Source organism: Sceloporus occidentalis, unplaced genomic scaffold (genome assembly GCF_023333645.1).
Source record: "Sceloporus occidentalis isolate IW3139 unplaced genomic scaffold, rSceOcc1.0.p SCAF_3, whole genome shotgun sequence".
NCBI lineage: Eukaryota > Metazoa > Chordata > Lepidosauria > Squamata > Phrynosomatidae > Sceloporus > Sceloporus occidentalis.
In genome coordinates this window covers 40,807,085-40,820,759 of record NW_028316983.1, presented here as the reverse complement: position 1 = coordinate 40,820,759, position 13,675 = coordinate 40,807,085, and the positions used below count along the sequence as shown (strand labels likewise).

General features: G+C 37.8%; 1 protein-coding gene across 6 annotated transcripts in view; it reads left to right on the top strand.

Moving 5' to 3' along the window:
* Nucleotides 1-13,175, top strand: part of TOX2 (TOX high mobility group box family member 2) — a 323,402-nt gene extending 310,227 nt beyond the window's left edge. For all 6 annotated transcript variants that reach the window (XM_089514104.1, XM_089514102.1, XM_089514107.1 and 3 more), the window contains one exon: nucleotides 12,031-13,175. In XM_089514104.1, coding sequence (XP_089370230.1) covers nucleotides 12,031-12,067 — 37 coding nt within the window. In that variant the 3' untranslated portion in view covers nucleotides 12,068-13,175. The remainder of the gene's footprint in view (nucleotides 1-12,030) is intronic.
* The last annotated feature ends 500 nt before the right edge of the window (nucleotides 13,176-13,675 follow it).

The window sequence follows — 13,675 nt, the reverse complement described above, 5'->3', positions numbered from 1 at the left end:
AAATTAATAAAATGCAATTCAGCAGAGACAGAAGCAAAATTCTACATTTAGATCACAAAAACCAAACACAGAGTTATAAGATGGGAGACACATGGCTCAGCAGTGCTACATGTGAAAAGGACCTTGGGATTATTGTTGATCCTAAATTGAACACAAAGAATAGGACCAGTCACAAGAGAGTAGATTTTGATTGAACATTAGAAGAAAATTCTTGAGAGTAAGAGTGCTCAAAGATCTCCTTCTCTGGATGTCTTCAAAAAGAGGCTGGGTAGCTATCTGGTAGGAATGCTTTAGCTGGAGATCCTGTACAGATTAGGGGGTTGGACTCTATGGTTCATGAGACCCCTTCCAACTCTATGGTTCGGTGTGACTTGTGATATTAGAAGTTGGAGTTTCAAGTCAGCTTACAACCCTCCCAAGTTGTGTTTCCTGATGCGTTGTAATTTTCACATTGTTTCCTTCAGTTTGTCCTCCAGTGCCTAGCAGACGTGGTAAAGATTAAGGGTGATATTCTCATGTTAGTTTGTTTTAGTAAGATGACACACATGCAACTCACATACACACTCACTCTACAGTCAGTCTCCTCTAATTCTTCATTCCACACAGGGAGTGGGTGCATGTGTGTAAGGAGGAAAGGTTAATCTTGCTCCAAGGAAACAAACATAGGAATAACATCCTTACACTTTACCACTTTTGCACTTTAATTCCAGATTTTTTTTAATATCTATTGCATGATTTTAGTTTGATGCTCAGTCAGATCAACAGCCATGCACATATAGCAGTCATTCTGCCAAAGGCTTCAGCTGACACTCATCCCCCTTTCCAAATCTTGCTGCTTCAGCTCAGGATGAAGGTTTGTAGTGGAAAGGAATTGATCATTCCAAGCACAGAAGTCTGCTGCTTTAAAAAATCTGAAACAGGAGAAGGATACATGGGGTGGTTGGAAGAAAAGAAGCAAAGGTTGAAAATGCCCTAAAAATAGAGAGGGCTAAGGGCTTCGATACACTTGTTTTAATTGTCACAATTCTTGGGGTATCCAAATATACAGATTTTTTTTAAAATTGTGTCTTCAGGTAAGAGCAAAGTACAGTATTTTGGAAAACTCTGTAATTAAAAGCTAAATAGCCAGAAACATCACATGATTGGCAACATCCCCCAGGATTCAGTAGGATGGTAGTTAAAGTGCAATAATAGAGTTGTAATTATGTAGTGTGAATGGGCCCCTGGAAAAGTCTTCTGCTATACATAATGATAATCCCTGTTAGGCATACATAATAGTTGTCATGATCTCATTGTGAAGGCACATTCACTGTGTATGAGGCATAAACCTTCATCCCAGTTCATGTTCAGGAAGCCTCTCTAAAAAGCACTCCATTGTTTGAAGCACAGCACTGGTTGGCTAGTAACAGATCATATCACTGACACACTTATTTCTCTTTCTTTTTATCCATTAAACAGGTGAGAGAGATCAAACAAATATATAAACAAAATTTTAGACAGTATGATTTTTATAAAACACTGTAGCAATAAATGTACATGTTTGTGCTTTTGGGTTGGTGTCGATTTACAGTTATCCCATGAATTTCATAGAATCATAGAGTTGGAAGAGACTGCAAGGGCCATCCAGTCCAACCCCCTGCCATGCAGAAACTCTCAGTCAAAGCATCCCCAACAGATGGCCATCCAGCCTCAGTTTAAACACCTCCAAAGAGGGAGACTCCACCACTCTCCGAGGAAGTGTGTTCCCTTGTCGAACAACCATTACTGTCAGGAAGTTCCTCCTAATGTTGAAGTGGAATCTCTTTTCCTGTAGCTTGCATCCATTGTTCTGGGTCCTGTTCTCTAGAGCAGCAGAAAACAAGCTTGCTCCCTCCTCAATATGACATCCCTTCAAGTATTTAAACAGGGCTATCATATCACCTCTTAACCTTCTCTTCTGCAGGCTAAACATCCCCAGCTCCTTAAGGTGTTCCTCATAGGGCATGGTTCCAAGACCCTTCATCATTTTAGTTGCCCTCCTTTGGACACGCTCCAGTTTCTCAATGTCCTTTTTAAATTGTGGTGCCCAGAACTGGGCACAGGCAAGGAATACTCAGAAGCAGTTTTGCAATTCCTTTCTCTGAAAATATTGCCTACAGCATCTGGTATCTGTTGGCAGCCTCCTATCCAAATACTAACAAGGGCTGACCCTGCTTAGCTTTGTTAAATTTTGAACTATGCTATTCTTTGTGTATTAGTATACTTTGATATACTTATTTAAACTTTTTGCTATATTTAGTCTTCTAATAGTTTATGCTATTTTTTAAAAAAATTCAAAAAGCAGTCAGTGTTAACACAAAAAAGGAGAATATGTACAGCAGACACAGACACATACACATTAAATAGATCAGTATTCAACCTAGATATATTTTAAAAACCATGTCAATAATACTACCATGCTGATATAACAAACAGTTATCTTTAAATAAACCTCACATCTAAACATGATCATCCAATTACACCACTTATATAACTGTACCACTACAACTACACTTCATATTCTACAGCTTCTTGGAATATGAAATCATATCTTATATATAATCCATATTTTCCTTTCATATAGCTGAAAAGGGTTTCCAATTATGATACTTCCCCCAATTATTGAAATGCTTCCCCAAAAATATATGTGATGAATGAGCAATTAATTTAATTGACATTTAATTAAATGTCAGTAAATGTGTGTTGAATGCAGTGTTTTAAAGATAAGAAAGGTGGCCAGCCCACTGTAAGCATGATGGAAGCAGCAAGGCAGCCTTTGGTTTGTTTCCCAGTACATTTCTTAAAAAGTTTGCAAAGACAGAGGTTTGCAGAGCTTGGTGATACTTGATGAGACATTTGTCCATTTAGCTCAGTATTGGATTCTTTGATTTATGTCCTCTCTCCAGGGTCTTGGATAGAGTTCTCTCCCATGACCTACTACCCACCCACCCACCCCCTTTTTCCCTGGAGGTATGAAGAGAGCCAACTTTCTGCATGCAAAGCATGTGGTCTGTTACCTAGAAATGGACCCTCCTGACCACAGCTGCCAGGTGGTTGTGTTAGTTGTGTCACATGGTGTAGCTGTGCAGAGTGGGGCAGATCAGATAAAGATAGAGGCACTGGCATGCTGAACTCTTTTCCATATTGTCATTTTCCCAATCACATCTCTCTCACCTGCTCTGCTCACCACAAAAGCTGCTATTTGTCTTATGACGGAGAACTTATATGTGTGTGTTAGGTTTTATGTAGCAGGGCAAATAAAAGCTTTCCTCATGTCAGACTGGGAAAACAGTATGTGAAGAAAGGGTTTAACATCGCATCCTTTGGCATTTTGGGGTTGTCCAATTGTTTTCCTCAATGGACTGCTCTGAAATCAATCTTTCCTGACAGAGATCTGCTGGCATCTGATCTACTTCAGCTTTGAATACCATGTGAAAAGTGATTGTATGGGGGTATTCAAGACACTGGACAGTACATCACCTATAACACTTCTTTCTCCCCATATTTATTCCATTTTAACTTAATTCGTTTTTATATTACTCTGTTTGTAACAGAAGTTTAAACACCCTGATATGTATACAGGCAGGCAGACATTGAAACAGACACAGATGTAAAGAGGCAATACTGTGTGTGATTAGCACGCACATAGTCCTCCTCCACTACCATGGTCATTCACCATATTCCAGAGGACTGATCTGTCTTCCTTCTCCTTTTTCCATACCTTCCCACATCCAGCATTGGAATACATATTGTTGTTATTAATTGCCATCTAGTCAGCTTTGATTTATGACAACCCTATGAATGACAGACCTCCAAGCCACCCTGTTAAAAACAGTCCAGCTCAGGTCTTCCAAATTCAGTGCAAGGCTTCTTTTATTGAATCTGTCCCCCTGTACTGTGTTCTTTCTCTTTTCCTACTGCCTTCTACTTTGCTGAGCCTTATTGTTTTTTCTAATGAGTCATGTCTTCTCATAATATGTCCAAAGTATAACAGTCTCAGTTTAATCATGTTGACATTAGTGAGAATTTAGGTTTGATTTGCTGTAAAACCCATTTATTTGTCTTTTGGCAATGGTATCTGTACAACTTTCATCCAGCACCATATTTCAAATTACTTGATTTTCTTCTTGTCATCTTTCTTCATGTCCAGCTTCCACAACCTTACATAGAAATACAAAGATAATACAGAAAGTTGTTATAGAAATACTACCTTTTGTATTATTTTTAAAAAATGGAGATGGACAACAAGGAATCTGACAAAGAGGTAATTATCTTGGATGTGGGTGCCCTACTGCAAATAGGTTGCCCAAACATTAATGAGGGTGAAAAAGAGACACATCAGGCCCAGACTGTGCCTTGCATGCTATTTTTACTGCCGGAATGTTTGATAAAGGTAGCTTTAAAAGAAACTGGAAATTTCAAGGACCTGCATGTATTCTTTCCAAACCCATTGTTTAAGGCTTAAAGCACTTGGGTTGCTTGTGATCCTAATGGTTATGTGGATTGTTTCTGCAATACTTATCTGCTGTGGAATAGATAATAATTTGGAAGAAGTCATTGGAAACAGTTGGAAGAGAATGACATTGTGGCTTCATTGTGTAGCTTAGCATAAAAATGTTTAAATATTTCAAATTAGAATAGAATAGATATATTCTAATAGGAAATTGCATTATTTAGGCAGATTGGAATAGCCTACTGACCCTTGATTGCAGTGGGCAAGTAGGAGCTCTAAATAACTGAACCAAGCTCTTTAACATTCTGGCAAGATGCTGTTTTGTGTGTCTAGTGCCTCATTCTACTGATGTTCAAAGCTCTCGTATTTCAAGTCTTTGTCACAGTGAAAACATCAGATTTCATGGTTTTATCACATATTCCTGTAAAATAATATTTAATCCATTCAGATTATGTTGAGAATGACAGAAAATCATTATAAAAGATTATGGGGTGAGCTAACTTCTGTAGCTCATATACTGCAGCAAAAATTTTAGGGAGGAACATAGCAAAGAGAAGTGTCTTGCAAATTCATTCATTCATTCAAATTCATCTTATATATTCTTTTTGCCCAAAGGATCACTCAAATACAGACAATAAAATTGAAATGAAAACAGACATACAATGCAGTTATTTATTCTGGCCCATTTTCTGATGTTTCTCACCACACGCAAACTCTAATGGCCTATATCAAATGTCATCCCTGGACAAATACATCTTATGATACTTGCATATTCTCTGCTGAATGTGTCATATACAAAAAGTCAGCAACATTAGGCCCTTAGGTTTAACAGAAGTGTATCTTGGTTGGTATTGGTGCCTGTCATGAGATTCTAGAGACATGCATGCTACTGTACAAAGCAGTTTAATTGCATCAATTGCATCAGGGACATAGTGGGGGGGGGGGATCTGTGGGGTCCAGACCCCCCCTTCCATTAGAAAAATGAGTGGCATGCACTGCTGCGCCACCGCACCCAAGCCCAATTATAATGGTGGCACTTAGTCTGGAACACCCCCCCTTCCTAAAATCCTGGCTACGTCCCTGGTTGCATGTAGTTATTCAAGAAGTGGATGTTTCTAGACAGTGTGCATATGTACTACTGTATGACTAAAATTAGTATACTCAGCCTTCTTTATAGTCAAAGTTCTTTCTTCACTTTGTCATAGAACAACATACATTTGCTGACAGATAAAAAAATTAGGGTGATATCTCACATTGTTTTCTTTAGATATATATTAAGATTTGTTTCATACATCCACCGCTGTAAGGAGCCAGGATTGCTGGGCCATGTTATTAAATGTTCCCTTGGTAGTCAATATGAATTTACTGCTTTGAAATGTGTGAATTGATATCACTCCATTTGAAAAATAAAAGGAACTTACGGAATTTATTGTGCCCTTTGTTTCAGTATGACTTAGGGCCAGTCTGTATCAGAGCTCGGGAAAGCTACCTTTTGGACTATGACTTCTATGTTAGCTAGGGGATCATGGGAGTCTGAGTCCAAAAAGGAACTTTTTCAAGCTCTGATCTGTACATGACACTTGCCATAATATATCACAAGCCGTTGTTTAGCTTATGGTAAATAAGCTTACTCAGAGACTGAGTTGAAACCTATAGGGCCATTCATGATCCATACCAAAGGTATTTGCGGACAATGTAGGGAAACTCATGACATGATAGTCTTGTATAACTCCAACCAGAAGAGAGGACATTAATTTCTGTTGCAGTAGTAATAACATTTGAGTAGGCTTATGGCCTCCTTCAAAGATTTTAGAGCTCAGACAAACTCAGGCTGCATCTGCACTGCAGAAACAACCCAGTTTGACACCACTTTAACTGCCATGGCTCAATACTATGGAATTCTGGGAACTGTAGTTTTGTGAGACATTTATTATTATTATTATTATTATTATTATTATTATTATGCTTTATTTATATAGTGCTGTAGATTTGCACTGTGCTGTACATACAAACAATAAAATAGATAAGAGTAAACCTGCCCATGGCATACAATCTAAGAAATAATAGCATAATACATATAAATAATACATAACAATACGGGAAAGGGTTCAAAAAAACAGGCAACAAATTAAAAACATCAAATTTATCTTTCCCTGTCAGAGAGCTCTGGTGTCACAACAAATCACAATTCCCAGAATTCCACTGTATGGATCCATGGCAGTTAAAGTGGTATCAAAGTAGATTATTTCTGCAGTGAAGATGTAACCTCGTGCAAGGAAGTAAAGTCTTTCTGTATACTGGACCCAAGCCATATAGAGTATTATAAATGATAACCAGCACTTTGAACTCAGAAATGGACTAACTTCCAATGGAGTTGTTGCAACAAGGGAGTTGTATGCTCCCTGTAGTCTGTCCCAGTTAACAGTCTGGCTGTAGCTCTTAGGGCCAACTGAAGTTTCTGAGTATTTTTCAAAGGCAAATCCATGTAGAGCACATTACAGTAATCCAAACAGGATGTAACTAAGGCATGCCTCATCATGGTCAAACTACATAATGTAAATTTTTGGACAGTCTAGGCCCCGAAGGTACGGGTATTTTGGAAGTTTAAACAGCAGAATCTCATCTTTCATAGGAGTTTATCACACGGGAAGGATCCTGTGCAAAAACAGGATTTAAAGTGGGGAAAAACTCCCACAAAAGTGGATTTATTATCAAACGACGTCCAGGTTAACCCAACATTAACCCATACAGAAAGAAGAAAAGACACACAAAAGCGCAATTGATTTTCAAATGACATCACTGTGAAGGTGCATTAATGCAACATTAACCTCGCTAGAAAGTAGGCAAAACACAATTCTTTTTACTTCTGGAAAATCCCAGAAGTAAAAAGAACTGCATATTGTCAACTTCCTAGCCGGTTTAATGTTGCATGAATCCCAATGTGTCTGAAAATCAATCGTGCTTTTGCATGTCTTCTTAGGTTTTCTTCGTGTTTTAAATCCAGTTTTAAATCCCGTTTCTGCATGGGATGCTTCCCGTGTGAGAATCTCTAGAAATGTTGGCTTGTTGACACTTCTTTTGAATGCATTGTCATTTGAGATGGTTTGTTTCAGGAACATGCAGGGACTACAGTGCCTCAGAATTATCAAGATCTTAAACCAAATCTGTGTTATTGCTGCATCTTCTTCAGCAGATAGAGAACTGATCTTAGAATGAGATCATTAATGTTCATTTTGTCATTTTAGTAAGACTTGCTCCATTATAATGATGATGACCGCTGAGGTTTTCTCTCTAAAAGCTCCTGCTGTGTTTTGATTTCTCTTCTGTGTTTATCAGACATTCAGCTACTGAATAATTGTCAATTGCCCATATCCCTCACAGTTAATTACTATTTACTCTTCCTTGCCATCATGTATGACCTGCTCTCAGGGCTTCTTAATCAAACTCTGTAATGTAGGCTGTGTTCTTTCAACCTTTTAGTTCAGAATGGCCATGGTACACTGTGGAGTAAATAGCCTGAACAGAGCATTAGTCTGTGGAACAAATCACACAGACCTGCTGACTTGCATATAGACAGTTTGTCCAAACAAAAACAGACTACACTAATTCATGCTGGAGACTGGGGGATGCATTCCACATTATTCAGTCTTCCAAATCACTTGAGTAAGTGTACAAACACCATAAAAAAGCAAAGATAAAACATAGCCAACGCACTTAGTTTAGATTCAATTATTTATAGTAATACTCGTAATGTGTTTGGAAGAGTAGTTTGTAAAATTAATGAAGTTTAGGTACTAGAAGACTTCACTACTTCATGCTCACATTAAATCTTTGCTGAGGGAAGGAAGACAGAACATTTTAAATGGAGAGTATAAAAAGTACAGATAAGTGACTTATAAGAGAGAAATATGATGCATGCAGTACAGTACTGGCATATTTTGGAAACAAATGTACTAGCAAAGCACTACAGTTTGGTATTATTGTTCCTCCTCAATGTTAGTTTGCTGTCTGCTCAGGGAAAAACCTAACAAGGGACAAGAAAGGGAACCAGGGCAGTTAAAGGCCTGTGGCCTCTCTGATTGACGTGTGGTCTTCCTCTTTCTATTGTTTTCCACCTTTCCTAGAATCATTGCCTTTTCTAATGAGTCATGCCTTCTCATGATGTGGCCAACATACAACAGCTCTCACATAGTCATCCTTTAAAAAAAAAATCCAAGACATAAAACGAACATTAATATGTTAGAGTACATTACATAAACATAGCATAACATAGACATAACTAGCATAGACATAACTAACCTAATCTAGACAAAGACATAGAAATGGACATAACTACCTATATAAAATACATAAAACAGATACACACATATATACTTCCTCCCCTCTACTTTGAGATCCTTTTCTTAGACATCTTATATCCCTTTTTATTTTTTACTTACTATCTTTTTGTTTTTTGTTTTTTAATTATCCTAGCTTCCAGGGAGAGTTCAAGCTTGATCTGTTCTAGGACCCAATTGTTTGTCTTTTTTGGCCATCTACAGTATCCTTAGCACTCTTTTTCAACATCATATCTCAAATGAGCTGATTTTCTTTCTATCAGCTTTCTTCACTGTCTAGCTCTCACATCCATACATTGTGATGGGGAATACAATGGGCTTAGATGATCCTTACTTTAGTATTCAGTGTTATATCTTTACTTTAGGATCTTATTTAGTTCCTTCATAGCTGCCCTTCTCAGTCCTAGTCTCATTATGAATTCTTGACTGCAGTCTCTGTTCTGATCAAGGCATGTAGAGTTTTATCCTGGGTCTATTTGTATCGATTACTCATGCTACCGATGATGTGGATTTTTTAAAAAAAAAACTCAGAGAAAACCCCAATATTGATTATTACCGTATATACTCAACTATAAGTCGAAAAATGTATGCCCCAAAATGAACTCCAAAATCCTGGGTAGACTTATGGAAGGGTCAGTGAGTTAATGCTAAAAAAATTTGTGAAAGAAGAAGTGCCACCTTCCTCTGTAGCCTTGTAAGGGCTCCCTGTTTGAAGCCCCGGCGTCGGCTCTCCTCTCTCCCTCTGTGTGTGTGTGTGTGTCTGTTTCCCTCTCTGCTTTCCCGCACAGCCAGACCTAACAAGTTGCTGTTAGGAGAGGAACATGCCCTGGCTTGTACCCCGTTTTGCCTGAAAGCCCTGGGGGTGAAAGGTAGAGAGAGAGAAAAGTTTGTCCTCCATTTCTGCTGGCTATGAGCTTTGAAGTCCTGGGGGTGAAAGGGAGAGAGAGAAAAAAGTTTGTCCTATTCTTTCTTTGCTGAGCTGAACTGAGCTCAATTCCTATGCCACAGCTTAGCTTTGGATAAAAATTTCTGGGGAATGATGCAGTAAGAAACTATCAGTGGGCAGAAGATTTACGAACACCTTTAAGATATGCCCCTTTTGCATTCCAGATATAAATAAAAAGACTGCTACCATCTGGTCTTTTGAAATCAGTGGGCCTCCTCCTAAATCTGAACAATCATAGAGGGAAATAATTTATTACTTTGTGAAATGGAAGAATGACATCTCTTCTTTGGAAGCACTATAGATAAAAGGAAGGATTGCAGAATCTGATCTGCCAAGATTTTTTTGAGTGGAACGTGGGATGTACATTAAAAGAAAATTATTTGCATTCTGATTGAAGTTTCTTAATTTAAAAGAAGGCTAGCCACTGACATAAGTATCTGTGGGTCGTTCAGATGTCTGAAGAAGACAATACCTGAATGAAGAGGCAAATAGAAAACAAGCATTTCTGTATCTGAACGTTCTGTACTGGTGATTTTGCTTCTATGGAGGGGCTACAGTCTCTTTGGCTCTGCCGGGGTGCTTGCTGGATCTACCATAGACCAATAGCTTTATAGGAAGACAATTTTTCTAAAACTTCATCACACCAAACATGTGCTATATCTGATTCAGTCACAGATATCGCTGGTTTTAATTATTGTAGTTTGCCACTGTAGTTGTGTAGCAATTATGAGTCTCAAGTAAAGAAAGAGGGTTTCTAGTGTGCTTGCTTAGGTCTTTGGATGTTTTTAAAGGGGGTGTTATCCTCATGGAGGATAAGGCTATCATGTGTCAGTCAGTCAGTCAGTCAGTTAGCTAGTTTTTATTTATATGCTACACATTATTAAAAATTCCAGAGTGGATAACATTATCGGGACAATAAAATGAAATATACTATAATGAAATAATAAAAATGTAAAATGTCTAATACAATTAGTGACAGGAAACATGACAGGCATGAAAATCTGCTCTCACCATCAATCAGTGGCTACTATTAATAAACATTAATTATGAATTAATTGAATACTTGGCTAAAATTACTGATAGAAAAGATACAGAGAAATTAATCTCAAGGTGTTTTTCTGTAAGCATAAATGTTCTTCTAGGGGGAACAAATCAGTTTTGTTGTGCATTGCATATCTGATTAATTTAAATTAAGATGAATAAAAAATATGTATCTCAAGGATATGTTGTAGCTCATAATTGGTTTATGAGTTTTTCCATCAGGTCTAGGTCCACATCCTGGCCTTCAAGTGGTGAAGTTAGTTGTCGGTCAGATTTCCATAGTTTGGCAGTTTCTTTTCTTGCAGTTGTTGTTGTTGTTGTTATGTATCTTTAATTCATTTCTGACTTATGGCCACCCTAAGGCAAACCTATCATAGGATTTTCTTAGCAAGAATTCTTGAGCAGAGGTTTGCCATTGCCTTCCTCTGAAGCTGGGAGCATGTAACATTCCCACAGTTATCCAATAAGTTTCATAGCCAAGAGGGGAGTCGAACCCTGGTCTCCTGAGTCATAGTCCAGCACTCAAACCACTATGCCATGCTAGCTCTTACTCAGCACATTTGTCCCTCAAATGTTTGGGTTTTTTTACCACGTGGGTAAGAAAGCTGCTCTGGGCAATCTTTCTATGATCTGGCCTATGATTATCTCTGCTTGCAAGAATATCTCTCTCCCAAATGTTTTTTTTTTCCTTTGCTTTTTTTTTTAATGAGAGGGTATTCCCACCAGTCATGGACAGTAGCCTCCCCTTATCCACCATAGATAGGTTCCAAGATCTCCAGTGGATGTCCAAAACCATATATAGTACTGAACCCTATACCAGTAATATTTTTGGACCATGTAACTGCAGGTAACTGAAGCTGCAAAGAAAAAAACCACAAATAAGGAGGGACTATGTAATATTTTCAGAACATAGATGACCACAGGTAACTGAAACCACAAAAAGTGAAAGCACAGACTACTGTATATAAGATCCCATTCCTCCACTGTTTCTCTAGCATTCTCTTTTGATGGTTTTGATGTCATGCCTGAGTTTTACCAGGGTGATATGACACCTATATATTGTCTTATATGTATTTTCTTTTATTTTGGAAGCCATTCCATGTGGGCTTATGTTGATACATCTGATACAAAGAAAACCAATTTGTACAACACACATCTGCACAAAGCACTAATACAACTATCCCTATTTGCCTGGTGGTTGTAATCGTTTATTGTTTATTTTGCTCATCTTACAGCATGCTGCCAAGGGACAAGTCACTCTACCTCACTTAAACCTTGACATCTCCATTCTGCAAAGGTGAAAGGAAAGGACATTTTAAGAGTGTCTGTGAAACAGGATACCCAGATGGGCATCAAGCAAGTCACATGGACAAGAGAGCACCTCGCCTTTGGATTCATATCCTGGCTCTGAGAGTAGCCTGTCTGTTCCCTTTCCCTCTTTCTTCCTCCTCCTCTTCCCTTTTATTCTCTTCTCAGAAATCTACTGTACATGGAAGCCAACCTTGTATACATCATAAAGAACAAAATTGACAAAGGACTCCCCTGACCCCATGCGCACCTTTCTCTGCTTGCCACCAGCTTAGCTATGAACCATTTTCCTAGTGAACTGCTTTTTAGATTCAGCACAGACCCGAGCGCACTGCTCAAAGGCATTAGGCTTGGCTCATCAGGAGAAGACACTCTTTTTGACGACTTGCTAAATGGCACTAAACTATGTGCAAGAGAAATGTGAAGTCTGTGTGAATATTGTACATGCAAAAGGCCTTGGATGTCTGGCAGAAATAAATAAATAAATAGGTAAATATTAAAGTGAAAAACTAAAAACGATTGTTTGGAGTTTGGGTGGATGGAGCAGATGGGAAGCAGAAGTGCAAATATGAGAGGGAAACAATGTGAAGAAAAAAAAAGACCATGAACAATATAATTTGTTGGATAGTTGTAAGTAGCTTACTAAATGTTTTAGAACTGTGCTAAAGACATCTTTAAGATTTTTTTTGTGGAAAAAGAATTAGTAGTTTTACTTTATAGTAAAAGCATTTTATATTAATTGTAGCACATTTTTTAGTTATACATAGAATGGAGATGTGTATAAAAAAACAAACCCTGCCAAACTTGTTTCTATTATTTGTACAGCAAGAAATGGACAATTTATATCCATGTTATATGGCATTATTATATTTTTTTCAGCCATATGTCCATCTATTTAAAATTGCTGACAAGGATTTTCGTCTATTTATGAAAAAATTAGAAAGCAGAATTACAGTTTATGAAAAGTGCGTTTTCCATTGTTTTCTTTTTTAATTATTATTTTTTATTTTGTTTGTGGTGCTGTTTTTACAGCACCTGCACATTTTGGCTCACAATGCTTATCTTATCTTTCTTTATAATAAAACATATGAAAAGTAGAAATAAGGCTGCCTCATTCTTTTGTCGGTCACACACACAGACACCATTCTTCACAAGTGGGAATTCTGTAACTTCCTGTCCTGTAAGTCCTATATTGTTTCTAATGAACCTTGCAAGGTGACGTACAAGATCAAGGACTTATAAATGAACCATGTTCTTGGCTTTTTTTCACTTCCTGTCTTAAGAGAATGCTCAATTATTATTTACCCCATTCCAAAGATCTTGGGCCTGGCCATACACACACAGACAAGAATCCAAACTGAATGCTGACAAAGCAGAAACTCCTGCCAATGTAGTTATGTTAGATCAGTTATGTTCAGCATGCAGGCATTGATCTGCCTTATAAAAATGCAACTTGAGTAATGAGGTTGAGGTTGAGTAATGATGTTGAGTAATGAGGAAGTGTATGTGCAAACAGCAGAATTATCAAACTGGTTATGCTCCAAACTGTTACATAAGCAGTTTGACACACTA